The 16,739-nt window shown below is 35.4% G+C and overlaps 1 protein-coding gene and 1 long non-coding RNA gene across 3 annotated transcripts in view; one reads left to right on the forward strand and one right to left on the reverse strand.

Moving 5' to 3' along the window:
* Positions 1 to 13,784, forward strand: part of LOC129748113 (zwei Ig domain protein zig-8-like) — an 870,358-nt gene extending 856,574 nt beyond the window's left edge. Inside the window, exon 10 of one of the 2 annotated variants that reach the window (XM_055742607.1) lies at positions 1,994 to 13,784. In XM_055742607.1, coding sequence (XP_055598582.1) covers positions 1,994 to 2,106 — 113 coding nt within the window. In that variant the 3' untranslated portion in view covers positions 2,107 to 13,784. The remainder of the gene's footprint in view (positions 1 to 1,993) is intronic. The other variant, XM_055742608.1, reaches the window with a different exon arrangement.
* A 1,515-nt stretch (positions 13,785 to 15,299) lies between these two features.
* Positions 15,300 to 16,128, reverse strand: LOC129741509 (uncharacterized). Its single transcript, XR_008736449.1, has 3 exons — positions 16,085 to 16,128; positions 15,649 to 16,016; positions 15,300 to 15,454 (listed from the first exon to the last, which is right to left on the reverse strand). It is a non-coding gene; the product is annotated as an uncharacterized LOC129741509 (long non-coding RNA).
* Between the last annotated feature and the right edge of the window lie 611 nt (positions 16,129 to 16,739).

Raw genomic sequence — 16,739 nt, forward strand, 5'->3', positions numbered from 1 at the left:
CTGATTGAATGGTTATTTCTCCATTACTATGTCAACCTTCATTTTTTATTGTTCAAAATCTATGTTCAACACTGAAAATATCAGGTCAACACCAAAGTTTATATTGATTTTTTTCAATCGTTTTTTGTTTCAAATTGAACAAAAAATCCAGTAAAGAAAGTGTTATGTGCTTGAAATGTTAACATGGCCAATAACTGTTGAATAAGTTATTGTGCAAGATTCACCCTTCTGAAATTTTGTACAAAGTTTCAGACACTATTCAGGAATTCTATTTGTGCATGAATGATAATGCTCAATTAGAATGACAATCCAACTTGTGTTGCGATGACTGATTTTGGTCGTCAACGGCTGTTTCGGCATCGTTTCGTGGCTGATGCTTAAGACCCAACGTTTATTTTACAGACAGTTCAGCCCGCAGCCAACCATGTCATGGACCATGGGATGCTGCTGAATCATAAACTAGCATAATCAAATCTCATCCGTGATTGATGCCGTCTAGCCAAACAGTCTAGTTTTTCATTAAAGCCGATAAATAATTGCCGACTGGCTTTGTGGGCAGCCTTCAGCGAAAATTTTGCTCATACATATTTGACACGATCACATGACATCACAAGTTTGGTTTTTCTATGGCTGCAGAAGCCTTCATCCAATGCATCTCTGCTGCTGCTGCTGCTCAGATTCAATTTAATATGCGAAATGGAGCAACGCCATCAAATGTTTAGCTGTTGTTTTTCGTTTTGCCGGTGCTGTTGTTGTTGTTCTTGTTAGAGTGGAACAGATTTCGATTTTGGCTTCAGGGCACGTCTTTTCTCTTGACGTTTTTCTGCTCGCACATTCCTGTGCTCGTATCGTACTCAACGAGGAGCATTCATATTCATACCCACGCGAATGCGAATAAACAATAGCACAAACTTTTCAAATTTTCAAAGTCTTATAAGAGTTTTCTATTCTGAGAAGCCACAGAGATCGTTGGCTGGAAGGTAAATTCTTCGGCTTAAGTCTCGGAATCTATAATGTGTTAACTCAGAATATAATCCACGTATATGACGGTTAAGGGTGGTTAAGGGTGGCAATATTTTATTTCATGTAAATTAGGAATAAGTAATTGCTGCTGAGAAAATAGGTCAGAACCTTAAGATTGAATGATCCTTTGTTGATGCTGAATTGAATGACTCCTTCCATGGCGACCGTTAAAAACATTTGTACCGCGGCGCCCGGATTAATCGAAATCGGAAACTGTCAATTGCCGACTGAAGAACAGCATTAAACTATCAGAATTTGAAGAACATTTAACCTTAAAAAAAAAGTAAATACAGTAGATTCCGTGCCTCGATTTCATTTTATTGAATTAGATTTTTACGTTATGCTTAAGCTGTCAGTTTTTATTTTATTTTTTCTCTACTTTTCGACAGGGTATTTTTGTTTATGCTCCCCAAAACAATTCGTAAAAGTTATTTCTACATCGCTAAAAATTTCCACTTCAACGCACTAAAATTAAACCGAATCTTTAAAAACAATAACTCACTTCCACTAAAGTCAAATGTATGTAGGGAGAATGGAATACAACAAAGCAGAAGCATCTGTCCGGTTTCACGCGTTCCGGGTCTTCGGCCCAATGACCGAAACTTGCTGGTCAAATTCTAGCTTTGTTGGAGATATGGTATCATCCACTGTTGCTCTCAAACATACTTATGAATGTACATATGTAGCTGCTAAGTTGCTAGATGACAATAGACACTTTAAGACAAATTCTAGGGCATCTACCCTTTACAAGTGTGTGTGTACTTGCCTTTGCAATGCTCGGTTGATTCCGTTCTTCTTTTTTTTTTCAACGCACACACACAGTATGGTACAGCAATTTATGTGCACAATTTTACACCGAAACTAATGTGTTCCATCACCACTAAACTGCATTCCTTTTTTTTGTCTTTTTCTCTATTTTCATGGTTCTCGTTCCGGCCCTCGGACATGCTGCTGCATCGCTTTCTCCCAGACAGTATATCAATGGTTAAGCAGAGGAACATCTATATTTTACTGCAGCATAGGTCATTTGTTATGTTCCTCGTTTTGGTTATCTACGCTCAGCTAAGCTGTCGCATATACTAGTTAAGAGAATTTATCTAAGTTAATAAATTTGCAGAAAAAATCATATACAATGCAAACCAAGCATGAAGGGCTCAGAAAAGAGCCATATGTAAACAGAAAAGAGTATGAAAACAAGTATATGAAGAGAAGCATACATTCCGCCACAAATTTGTGTATAGGTGAGATTTGGGAATGATCCTGGACATTTGCTCACAATGTACATCGACTGAGATATTTCAAACAGTAAACTGTAGGAGAAAACACAAGAACAAAAAAAAAAAACAAAACGACCGACGGGGAAAGTACGTTAGTTCTCTTTAATCGTTATCACCGATCACCCATCGCCGTTTTTTGGCAGCAGAATCCGACAAAATGTGTCGCCATTTGAGTAAGATTCATCTATCGTTTTAGAAACTTACGCTAAAAATACGAATATATAGTCAATACTACAGAATGAAACGAATGAAGTTAAAAAACACTCGAATCCACAAATCGCAGCAACCATAGCGGTAACCAACTAGTAACCATAACAAAACAAAAAAAAACTACTGCACCGCCTACTAGTGATGTGTGCAGCGCTCGCCATACGGTCAGTTGAAATGGGCTGGGAAATTGGACATCCTAGTGAGCTTTCGAATTTGCTAGAAGCAGAAGGTATCCCCATTTGCATAAACAATGGCTGCCCACTTTGATGCGCGATTCCGAGATTACCCAAAACGCATACTGCGGATCCAGAACTGGGAAAACAATAATAACATACGATCAGCCCGCTTCCGCTTAACGGTCACAGAGCACGTGGCGTCCATGAATAAGGTTCACTGGAATAGATTGATGATTTTGTGCGGAAGAGGATTACGTTCCGGTATCGAAGGCTATCTTCTAAACAAGCGGTTGATCCAAAACTGAATTTCGTAAAAAGAAAACAAAAAAAATATGGTATAAGCTCCACTTCTGCCAAACGGGTGGAACTGACAAATTTTCAACGAACAGATTATGGCATTGTTCGGGATTTTTCTGAGTGGTTTCGTGAAAAGTCGTCCGATTCATTCAATTTTTAAATTGAAGCGAATTTTGCAATGCATCGGGGCTTAGAAAATGTTTATTAATTTTATGCTGATTAAATTGTTCGAGTTAAGGTTCGGGGCCTTACACCTCAACAACAAGAAAAACACGATTTGAGTTTGATGTTTTTTTCTGAAGCCACACAAGATTTGTTTCCAGAGTAAAACAATACTTGTTTATGACATGAATTCCAGACTGATCAGAAAACGAACGAGTTTTAACCTTTTTTTGTAATCTAACATTAATTCTACTGTTGTTTAGCTCTTTTATTTAGAGTTTTTATGGGTTTATAGTCTGCTATATATTTTTTAAACTTCTACTACTTAATAAATAAATTATTGAGTAAAGTGAACCACTTTTCACCCAGAAATTCTTTTTTTTTTTAATAGAGGTTGTCCCATTATGTCTAAGCACGATGACGTTAAAACAAATTATCTCCGCTGTGTATAGTTGTTTTCACTCTAACTTAAAACTGTATGTATCGTATGCTCTAGTTTCCATAATTTTCATGAATATGAGAAGCGTTTCCAAAAATATCGTGCATGAATGATGTAGGTACTTCACCAACATTTCGCTGAGTCAGATGGCGAAATTTGAAGAAGTAGTCATTGAAGCGATACAATAAATATGCGATTCGGAAGTATGAATAGGAGATCTGCTTGAGTGGAAACCGCGTCCGGTGGACAAAACTTTGGACCGAAAAGTAATGCGTGCCTACGCCAGTAAGAAGACTGCTTTAGTTCGGGATGTGGCCAAAAACTGGGATCCCCTCACGAAACTGCCCATCGTGCCAAGGTAAGATTGGGTCTAAAGACATAAGAAGCCGATGCGGAGTCCAAAACAAGCTGCTTTCATAAAACCAAGAGCTCGACTGTTGATCAACTTCTGTGTGGAAAATCTGCGTGCGTTGTCATCGACTGTGAAACCTATTGCAATTTTGATTACAAATCGCTTTCGGGCGACCAGTATTCTACTGTTCGGCCAAGTCATTGACGTCAATTTTAACCGAAAAATTCGGTAAAAAGGCAATGGTTTGGCAAGCCATATGTGAGTGTGGCATGCTTTCCGATCCGTTCGTGACTAGTTCTTCTTCTTCTTTCCCCAACATACCCAAAACGTGAAAGCATCCTGGAAAATTAAAAGACTTGCATCCTTCATTTTTCTTTCAACGTTATCTCTGTTCCATAAAACATGCATTGCAGAGATAACTACGGCCAGGCCAACCATGTGGTTAATACCGCAAAAGATTCTGGAGCAAGGGGAGGAATAAAGCGTGGAGTTTCCTACCAAACGCTTATTATGGATTACTTATATACCTACAGCATAATTTAAAAATAGCTACACTAATCTAATGACATTGTGTATTAGGAAAATAATACAATAAAAACGTTTAATGTAATGGAAAAGGTTGGATCTCACCAAATAAGTCTTGCAAGTTTTCGACTAGAAACCTCTTCCTCTAGTCCGGACCAGCTGACTTTAAAATTCCTTTCGAACTCCCCCAACCAGGATTCAGCATTCCGAAACAAAGCACAAACCACTCCGAGAACTACCGCCAGTCACTTGATCTTTCGTTCTCCACTGTTTAGTTCAAAAATTTCTAGATTTATTTTAATTTAATTAAAAAAAATTATGGATGAAAACAAAAACGCGTGCGTTGCCCAAAAGTCATGGCTTACTTCTCCCTCGAGCCGTTCGTGACTACTTGCTTAATTAATAGGGGAGAGTGGGGATACTTGATCCCCTTTTGTTATTTTCACCATATCTTTTTGAAGAAATTTAGCAACTCGCCGTCTTTGACATTTTCTGACAGCTTGTAACTTCAAGTTTCTATGCTCCAAAATTTGGAATGATACTTGAACCCGTTGATGAACTAGAAGCATTTTCGTGGGAGTAAAAAAATTGCGATTTTTCTGAAGTTAGGGGAGACTTGATTCCCTATTGAAGGAGACTTGATCTTTTATTCAGGAAGTCCTAATCCTTGTATACAAATCAAACAAAACCCCAAGAAAGAATGTTAATTGACTATTTTTGTCATGTTTGTTCTCATTTCACAATTTATAGCAGACATAAGAAGAAAATTCTATAACTTTGTATCAACGCTTATAACATTGCATACCTAAAGGCGCTATTTCTTATAATCAAGAGAAAAATATTTTTTTTTTCTCTATTCTTCAGACAATTGTATGATAAATATTAGTTTTTGGATAAATATTAGTAATTTCGTAATCAACATCCATAACGATCAATTCAGAAGAAGAATATGCCGTTTGGAAGGGGGATCAATTGTACCCAACTCTAGGGGATCAATTGTACCCATAATCAACATTTTAGAAAACTTTTTCTGAAAAAAGTTGAGAGTTTTCCATTGCTTTGAAAATATGACATTATGAAGTTCATTTTACGCTCGATCGATTGATACATTGGAACAAATATTTTTTTCATAATTTTCCCATGTAAGGAACATTTTAAAGTGATGAAAAAAGATCTTCTAGTTACATTTTGTGAAATTTTTCAAACAAAGCTCAATTACTCAAACAATTCTTTTGTTAAAATTTTTTAAACTACAAGCATTGTTATTTTGCTCATTTTGGCACATTTTTCTAGAACATTTGATCTTAGTAAGACATTCCAGTTTCGAGATATAGCTAAGGAATCAAGTATCCCCAGGGATCAAGTATCCTCATTCTCCCCTACAGCTCTTTGCGTCCGAGAGTGTTCACCAAGTAATGTTTTGGCTGGATTTGGCATCAGTTCACTATTAAAAAGACACGATGGCTTTGTACAAATCGAACAATCGTATCGAATGAGATAAATCTGCCAAATTATACTCAATCGAGACTGATTGAAACTTATTGGGCCCATTCCAAATCAAAGTAAACATGTGTAGTAGAGTGCCCTAAATGACCCGACATTTGAAAAAGTTATGCGCTGCAGGCTTAAATTGATCCTAGGCCTAGTACAAGGTCTCATGCCAAATTTGGGCCAGATCGGATCACGGGAAGGGGTTCGTCAACGAGCCTAAAAGGCCCAAATTTGGCATGAGACCTTGTACTAGGCCTAGGATCAATTTAAGCCTGCAGCGCAAAACATTTCACAAGCTTGAAATTTCCCATACAAATTTGAGGCAGTCTAATGTGTATCCTACCGATTCTATCGAACACATCGCAATGAGCGAGACTGCTTTCACTGTCTCACGATTGAATGGAATGTAATTTTATATAATATCAATGAAATAGAAGACTATAGAAAAAATAAGTTAAATATAAATTGAATTTGCTCTTAAATTGTATTTGTATTGTTCTTTTTAAATCGTTCTTAGACATAATCAGGCACCCTAAACCACTTTTTGGACTAGATTCCAAAATTTGAATTGTCATTTTTTCCCCATGATCGGATAATGTCACATGCTCGATTTTATTGCGTGGTCCGTTTATGTCACATAGTTCCATTATGTTGCATGCGGATTATGTCACATGTTCCGATTATATTGCATGCTGGGATTATGTTGCATGATCAGATTAAGTCACATGGTCAGATTATGTCAGATGGTCAGATTATGTCAGATGGTCAGATTATGTTACATGTTTCGATTTGCATGATCGGATTATGTCTTAAGGTCGATTATGTTGCATGATCGGATTATGTCACATGGTCGATTATGATGGATGGTCGATTATGTCACATGGTCGGATTATGTCACATGGTCCGATTATGTTGCATGGTCAGATTATGTCACATTGTCAGATTATGTTGCATGATCGAATTATGTCACTTGGTCCGATTACATTGCATAATCGGATTATGTCATATGGTCGATAATGTTGCATGATCGGATTATGTTGCATGGTTCGATTATGTTGCATGATCGGATTATGTCACATCGTCCGATAATGTTGCATAGTCAGATTATGTTGCATGGTCCGATTATATTGCATAATCGGATTATGTCATATGGTCGATAATGTTGCATGATCCGATTATGTTGCATGGTCCGATTATGTTGCATGATCGGATTATGTCACATGGTCCGATAATGTTGCATAGTCAGATTATGTTGCATGGTTGGATTATGTTAAAACGAACACATACAGGATCTCAATGAAACATGATGTTTCCTCGAAGAGATTTCTTTTTTTCTTAACTCTAAGCGTACATCTTTCGAGGATATGATGGCTAGCATCTTACAAATGCTAAAACCACCAACCCACCGAAAGTGTGCTATGTATGCCGTGACCGGGATTCGATCTCATACCCCCTGGCTTAGAAAACTTGAAGACTGCCCTCTACGCCGCGGGCGGCGGCCATGGTCAGATTAAGCCACATGGTAAGATGAGGTCACATGGTCCGATTATCTTGCATAGTCGGATTATGTCATATGGTCGACTATATTTCATGATCGGAATATGTCACATGGTCCGAATATGTTGCACGGTTGGATAATGTCACATGGTCGATTTTATTGCATGGTCAGTAGACTGAGTCGATTTAGGGTCATTTTTGAATTTCTAAAACCCTGGGGTCTAAAAAGCTTCGTTTAGGTCCAAAACTCATCCATGATTTTTTGCAGAATTTTTAAGTAACGTTTACATGAGTAAATTTGAACTTTAAGGTTTGTATGGGAAAATTGAACATTTTGTACTGAAAAATCAACATCATTTTTGTTTCTTCTGTGGAACCGAGCCTGCTTATAGTTTTTGTGCCAATTTATAAATTTCTTAAAGAAAATTTTCCGCTGAACAACTTTGTCGAAGCCCATAACTTCGTATCTTATTAGGCAAAAAAATTATTAGCAGTTTAATAGGGGTATGTCTTTTCACATGGATAAACGATAAATTCAATTGACATCACTGCTGGTTGCCTAGCAAGGTATTGCATAACTAATTTTTATGCAACACTTCGCGAGGCTCCGGCAGTGATGTCAATTGATTTTGTTTTTCATCAAAGCGAAAAGACATACCCCTGTTAAACAGCTAATAACTTTTTTGCCTAATCAGATACTAAGTTATGGTCTTCGACCAAGTTGTTCAGCGGAAAATTTAAGAAATTTATAAATTGGCACAAAAACTATAAGCAGGCTCGGTTCCACAGAAGAAACAAAAATTATGTTTATGTTTCAGTACAAAATATACAATTTTCCCATACAAACCTAAAAATTCAAATTTACTCATGTAAACGTTACTTAAAAATTCTCCTAAAAATCATGGATGAGTTGTGGACCCCAGGGTTTGAGAAAATTGAAAAATGACCCCAAATCGACTCAGTCTAATGGTCAGATTATGTCTCATGGTCGATTTTGCTGTATAGTCAGATTTTGTCACATGGTCGATTATGTTACATTGTCAGATTATGTCACATAGTCGATTTTGTAACATGGTTAGATTTTGTCACATGGTCGGATTATGTCACATGGTCGGATTATGTCACATGGTCTGATTATGTCACATGGACTGATTTTAATGCATGCCCAGATTATGACTCATGATTTGATTATGTCACATGGTTCAATTATGTTATATGGTTGAAATTTGTTATACAATTAGATATTGTCATTTTGACATTGTCGTGGTTCTCTCACAAGATAAAAACTTGCTGTGCGAACGAACGCTAGGCCTACTATTGTGTGGTGGTAGCTACAATTCTATCTGTATCTACCACTGCAAGGTAGTAGGCCCGTGAGGAACAAAAAGATGAAATGTGATGAAAAGTTTTTAAATTATAAATCTTTCACCCTATTCTAATTTTCTATGCGTCTATAATGTTTCAATTCTCAAATATTCTTTCTCAAAGAATATAAAAATTTCACCAATATACCCTATAAAATAATTTTATAAAAAGTTTTTTCGTAAGAAAACTTGATGTAAAAGTGAAAAAAAAATAATTAAAAAAAAAATAATTTCATAAAAAGTTTTTTCGTAAGAAAACTTGATGTAAAAGTGAAAAACGACAAAAATTCTATGAAACCAAACTGTTCGGGCGGTGAACAAAATGCGGGTAGACTGTATAAGGTTGGAATTGGCGTGGGCGTCGGACGATTTCGGGTCGGAAAATTCTTCGGGCGAATTTGGGTCCAATTGATTGAATTCCATCTATCGGAGAAGACGGTTCCACTTTGGAATGAATGAAACTTGCAATCAAACTTTAACAACTTAAACTTTATTGATAAGAGAACCACGAGATTTTGATGTTGATCGTATACAAATTTTCTCTTAACTGACCGTTATTTTTCACTCGTGTTGCCAGTATTTTTCAACGGTCATTTTTTGTCGACTACTTCGACTACTTTTGACAGAAACGGAACACAAACTATTCCAATAAAAAAAACCAAACGAAAAAAATTGGAATGTGCAACACTCATCATTTAGAACTCCTCTTTCGCAAACTGTCGACAGTAGTAAAATCATAAGCAAAGAAATGATATATTTTGAAACAAAAGGATAGTTATCTGAAACTTTACGAGATTTGATGAATAACCTGATTCTAGCTAACCTACTTCTATCGATAGTGAAAAATCTTTCTTAAATATTTCAAATGTTTGCAGCAAGAATCAGACAAGTTTTTCGGTTGAAGTGCTTAGTTTTAGAGTCTTGGGTTTGATTATTTCTAACTGATTTTTTGAGGTTGGAATGGTTAGCAATACTTGTAGCTAAAATTCAAAAAAAAAAAAAAAAAAAGAACCCATATAGATAAGTTTCGTATACAGTAGAGTGTTTAAATCTTCAGTTTCAATTTTTCTCGAGATCTCGAGAGTTCCCGGGAAAAGGATCGTCAGATTTCCCGATTCCCGGGAACGCTAAAATGGCCGAGAAACGGACACTCTACTAGGGATCAATGGAACCGATAACGAACATTTTAGACAACTTTTTCTTGGAAAAGAGAGTTTACCATCACTTTGAAAATATAACATAATGGAGTTAATTTCTTGACATATTTTTATTAGATTTTTTTCATGCTGGAAACATTTGAAAGAAATCTTCATAATTCTTTTTTTTTCCTTTTTTCTCGGGGATTTTAAACCAAGTGGGTTTATTCATTCTGAAACTACATAATTCAAAATATGCATTTGTTTAAATTTTGTGAGCAAACAGCCGAGCTGTTTTGCTTGATTGGGTACATTTTTTATAAAACATTTGATCGTTGTGATTTCCGGTTGATAGTTTCCGGTTTTGTGATATAACTAAGGCATCAAGTCACCTAGGGATCAAGTCTCCCCACTCTAACCCTGTAGAAAGCAATTCCTAAGAGCCCTACCTATATTAAATGTCAATGCCGTGAAATACAACAATTGAAATGTTGAACTCAAAATGCCATTTCCTGAATTTTCTAAAAAAAACACATTTCCTTAAAAAATGAATCCTTAAAAAAACACCACACGAAAGAACTTTTACGTTAGCATTTTAATCTTGTTTCGCTCAACCGGAACCGGATCAACTTACTGACTATCGCACGGAACATTCAACGATTGATGTAGAGGCACCTTTAGGCTTGGAATCTCTCTGCGCCGGGACAATAAATCGCTGCACTTGCATTTTACCGTACGCCACTTTCTGCATATGTATCTATGTATGTAGGACCTACACACCGGCTTCGAGTTTAGAAAGAGGGTACGAGTTTTTGAACTCGAGTTTTATCACTAGGGCGGTCTTTTTTCGAATCGAACAAACCTCGGAAACGCACCAGCAAATCAGTACGATTTGCCGATACTTCCTTCCGTTTTGGATGTTCCTCATTCTGCTATATAGGACGCCTAGTAGTTCAGCTCCGAAGGCCAACGCAACGAGCTGGGGGCGGGCGGGATGATCTGTGAACTTTTATCTGATCGACTGACTGAATCTGGTGAGGCAAAAAAAATGATTCGAAAGCTGCTGAATGAAACATCGAAACTAAACAGAAGATAAAAAAAATCCCCAGAAATTGGTCAAGCGCGCAAAATGGCGACCATCAATTGGGCAAAACGAATCGCTGCTCGTCGTCGCTAGAAAACGAGAGGCACAGAAAGTGGAATATAGACAGACCTAGGACATGAATGGAATGCATGTTGTGATCGACAAAAAAAAAGAATGTAATCTTTCGAATAGTGTGGGAACAATAGGGGAAAAAGGGGTACCACCACCAGATAAGAGACGAACTAGAGCGAAGAAGAGTGGGAGGAACATATCATGGCCTAGCCAATCTGAAACAGATACAGTCCAGTGACTTGAGTTATGGTTAATCTACTCTCGTTCAGCTCTACAACGTATATACCTACGAACTAGTATATATTGGGTGAAAGAATGAAATAGAGACGTTTTGTGTTGCTTAATGGTGCCATAAGCGGAGCAGATAATGGTGCAACATTTGTTATAATTCTTTCCGGAAATCCTGTCATGTTTCTTGGTTTAGTGTTTCTTACTTTAACCCCAAATTTGATGCCATTCATCTTCGCCAGTGGAGTGTGGAGCGATGGCGATTTTTGCCAAAGACCGAATGCCGGTTCAATTTATCAGCATGAATATTAAAAATTGGCACAAATGTGCTCCGAAATAGATTCTCAGTTTTAATTCAATCGTTGGTCGAAATATTTCATTGAAGTTAAAAAAAATTCTGATTCAAAACTCTCATTCGTATTAAAAAAGCTGATATTGATTTTGTGATCAAATTCTGAGAACTGATTATAAAATCTTAATTTGGATTCTGATTCTGATTCTGAATTCTGATTCTGCATTCTGATTCTGCATTCTGATTCTGATTCTGAATTCTGATTCTGAATTCTGATTCTGAATTCTGATTCTGAATTCTGATTCTGAATTCTGATTCTGAATTCTGATTCTGCATTCTGATTCTGCATTCTGATTCTGAATTCTGATTCTGAATTCTGATTCTGAATTCTGATTCTGAATTCTGATTCTGAATTCTGATTCTGAATTCTGATTCTGAATTCTGATTCTGAATTCTGATTCTGAATTCTGATTCCGAATTCTGATTCCGAATTCTGATTCTGAATTCTGATTCTGAATTCTGATTCTGAATTCTGATTCCGAATTCTGATTCCGAATTCTGATTCTGAATTCTGATTCTGAATTCTGATTTTAATATTCCTCTGGATCTGGAAAAATTCGAAATGGCTTTCAATTTGCTAAAACGAGGTTACATTTTTGCGATTCTATTTAGTTCGAATCGAAATCATATTTTCAACCCCTTGAGTGGTGATTAAAAAGTGCTCGCTTCCCATAAATGAAACCCAATAACCTGTTTTTTTGTCAACATTCTGCAGCACCGACCCAAAAATGGTGCGAATCAATTATTAAAAGTACCTCTATCAACAAAAATCACTTAAGTTGCCCTCTTCCAATGGTCCGCGATTGAAAAAATTAAAATTCGATTGTTTGGCGTATCTGCTAACCGAAAATTACAATGAACCAAACCTCGAAACGATTCAGTAATTGAAAAGCAAAAAAAAAAAATGACATTTCCGATCCCGTAGAGTTTTCCGAAAAGCGTGTTGGGCGAGCACATGGATAGCTGAACAATAGAGGGATGCGCCCTGTGAACAATAGAAAGCAGAAAATAAAACATAACAAAACAGAACAGAAGAAAAAACACAATAGCTGAACATACTACATACAAATACCGTGAACGTCCACTTTGAAAGCAAAACAATTAAAAACAGAGTCAAAAAGTATATCACCATGCTCCGATGTAAAACAGAACAAAACGAAACGATTGATGAAAAAATCAGAAGTAATTTGCTTCGAAAATTCTCACACAGACAAAACTAGTTTGGCGGTGGGGGAGCGAAAAAAAAACTCAGCTGCAAAACAGTATCTGGAAAGGTGTGTAAAATAGAACTACGTAAATACATATGGCGTGGCATAAGCACACACTCACCCACCCACCCACGTGTTCGATGAAAAACACGTGGAGTGCGAGAAAGCGCATGTAAAATAAAGTGGAAACAATTAGACAAAAAAAAGTATTATTTAACGGGAGGATTAATTTCGATCCGGTGGTTGTCTGTGTGCGCGCAATTATGCAATAGTAAAATAGTTATTAAACTTAAGCGTGCGAGGGTAGGATTTGGAGTGGATAATTGAAATAGTTGAGGCAGCAAATAAAATCCGACAAATGAATGAAAGTAATTAGCTGAAGGCGAACGGTTTGCACGATAAATACATCAATATCAGCAAAACAAAAACAAACCAAACATATTCAACAACACACAAAAAAACAACCATTATGTATCAAACATTTTCATCGGATGAATGAGACAGAAATTTAAATGCCAGAGTATCGATGCATACTGTTATACAAATTCAAATAATGCATAAACAAGTAAAGTAAGTTAAAAAAAAAAAGCATGACACAACAAAAAGCAAATTCAATTTTAACGATACCATAAAAAAAGCAAAAATAAAAGTTATTTAAAGAAACTGGTCGTGAATCAAAACATCCGTACACAGAAATGCAAAAAGATAACTATAAAAATTGGTAATGCAGTGAAACGAAGAAAAACAACCAGAAGAAAATAAACAAACTTAACTAGTGTAGTTATATATTAGTTAGGTAATTCATGAAAAATTATACTGTAAATATTTTTATATTTTAAATTTCAGTTGAATAAACAAAAGTATTTTTTTTAATAAAAGTTGAACCGTAAAGTGTTTCAGGTGGGTATTTATTTCAATTCGAAATCCCCAATTGGCGAAACCAACCCAGTTATTTAATGGTTGATTACATTTGGTTAGATAAATTATTAAAATGCGCCAGCGTTTTTAATTTTCAATAAGCAAAAAACTAAGCGTATATCGCTGAAATGTCCAAAACAAATTTTCTCCGATAAACTGAAAATGTTGCCTAGTAATAAGTCATTCAAACCTAACCTCAAACAACAAATTTTCGATGGTTCCACAGCTCGTAAAGGCGCCCGCACAATAGCCCGTCGAACGTCGCGTCGCGTTGACATTAGTTTTGGGGATATACCACAGACTAATACAGACAGGATACTCTTTTTCAGTTTTTCGCTAATGTTATGCACACTATTAATTTTTTGGTGTAAATTTATGTCAAAAAGGATGCACAAAAAAGAAGCATCACTTTTGACATAAAATTACACTGGAAAATACAGAAACGCTTGGAGACATAAAATTTCCGGCTATAATTGAATAGCACATTCGACATAATATTACATCATCAATGATGTAAATTTACGTCAAGTAGGACGCACAAAAGCGTAGCATCGTTTTTGACATAAATTTATATCATGGATGATATAATATTTCATCGTGCATTCTAATACACACTATTAATTTTTTGGTGTAAATTTATGTCAAATAGGATGCACAAAACTGAAGCATCATTTTTGACATAAAATTACACTAGGGAAGACAGAAATGCTTGAAGCTATAAATTATCAAAGACATAAAATTACATCGAAAAGAATATAATTTTATGTCATAATGGATGCACATAAATAAATCATCGAATTTCACATAAAATTACATTGCCTTTGACATAGAATTCAACACAGTCCAATCAATACATCAATACAGGGAATTTTCAGGAAATAATAAAAATAATTCATAAATTTGCACTGTAACTCCAGTTTATTTCATACATATAAAATTACTCTATCATATTCATATAATTCATCTACACAGCAAAAATTCAATCATTTGATTTTACATTGAATGCGATGTTAATTATTGGACCATCGCTCCAAACATAAATTTATGTCTTGATTTTAAATTACATCATGGCATATAAGATTACAAGCGATAGAAACTATACCAGTTATAAATTAACTTCGCGCGATGTATGATACTGCTTCTAATTTTACATCTTTTGAATCATCAATTTAGACTAGACAACTGGTAAGAATTTTTTTTACTTCTCAAATTTCTTATATTGTGCAGGAGACATGAGACAAGTCTCAATAATCTCTAACAATATTGGAGACCTCGACTTGTGGCATAAATCAAAATAGCGAACCCGTGGCTCGTGTGAATAAGACCATAGAATCACAGAAGGTTTATTAAAGAGATGGAATTCTTGAATTCATTGATGTATTTTTAACAGAAATCATTGTTTTATAGGTTCAAATAGTGTTCTTGGAAAGAAAAAATAAAAGTTACTATTGAACGTTTAAAATGAGTATGTATTTTCCTTTTCCTCTATTTATTTTCATGAACTAATACAAATAAAACTTTAATTGATTGATTGAGTAATAATTGAATGACGATGATAAATCGAATTCGCTGTTTTTAAGAACTGGTTGTCTGTTTATTCACTTTGTCTTTATGAAATTGGCAGGTTCATCAATTATGGTGGCCTGTGGAAAGATAGAGAAAAACAACTAATAGAATAAATAATCAAATAATAAAAACATGGGTTTATAAATCAGTTCTAGGCGATAATTTACGATTTTTTTTTTGTTAATTAATGTTTTTGTTTTCACAATATACAAATTTGAATTTGAAAGCTTTTTTTACATCCGTATGTAAGATAAATTAAAACAAAACTTACTGCGAATTAAACTTCTTTCCAATCTTGTTGCTGCATTGAATCCACAATTGCATTGTACTTTCCCAGGTCCTCTTCCGTTTATCGACCAATAGAAGCAATATATTCGGCTGGAAATTTCCTTGCGCTAAGCTCTTGATATCGAGCGGTAATCGATGAAATCCGAAACTGTCGTGGACAAGACCCGGAATCATTTTTATATTTGAACCCATACTGGATTCCACCGATTCCACAGGGTACAATTTCTGGCCAGCCACTGTGAATTTTAAATCTCAGATCAGCTGGTTCCTGCCCCGTCTTCAAACTTTCTGTTTTCGCGATGGTTTCCGGTAGGTTTGACAGTTGTTTTGAACTGTACTCTTTGTCCTTTTCTAAAAAAATAAAATTTATCCACTTTAAATACTTGGATATTAACGATCAACTTATATTTTTGATTTACTATTCCATGTTCGTTCCAGAGTTCCAGCCGTTCCAAACCATACTGGCCTATCTCGTCATTTATGTGTTCCATACCACAGCATATTTTCAGGACTTATGTATAAAAACAGACACAATTTGGGATAAAAAAAAACCTTATATTTTATTTTGAAATGTAATTCAAGATTTAAACATAAACAAATGTATTACGGATTTTACTTTTAAACCATTTTTATTCTTAAAAAGTTCCTATTCCATATTGAAATAAACATTTGAAGTCTAGTTCTAATTATATTATTATTGTAGATTTAATTATATAATAGTTAAAACTATTTTCCAGTTCAGTCTAAATACTTTCAATGCATTTGATTGATAATTGTGCGATAATTTAGAATTAATTTTTTGTATTTTCTTTGCATTAAAAAATATGTATTTAGTCATTAGGTCCTAATGATTTGTTGTGCTACTGATAAGTGTGTGCGGCAGTGCTGCCAGGTGATTTTGTTGAAAATCAGAATACCGCGATGAAAAATATCAAGATTTTGCAGGACACCTGAATTCAATAAACGCGAAATACAGGTGTTGTAAACACCTTTATTTATGAATCATAAGTGAGTAGCTTCTTCAGATCATATCGAAAAACATCATTTTAATATCATCTTAATCGATTATCTTAC

This window comes from Uranotaenia lowii, chromosome 2, assembly GCF_029784155.1.
Source record: "Uranotaenia lowii strain MFRU-FL chromosome 2, ASM2978415v1, whole genome shotgun sequence".
In the NCBI taxonomy this organism is placed as follows: domain Eukaryota; kingdom Metazoa; phylum Arthropoda; class Insecta; order Diptera; family Culicidae; genus Uranotaenia; species Uranotaenia lowii.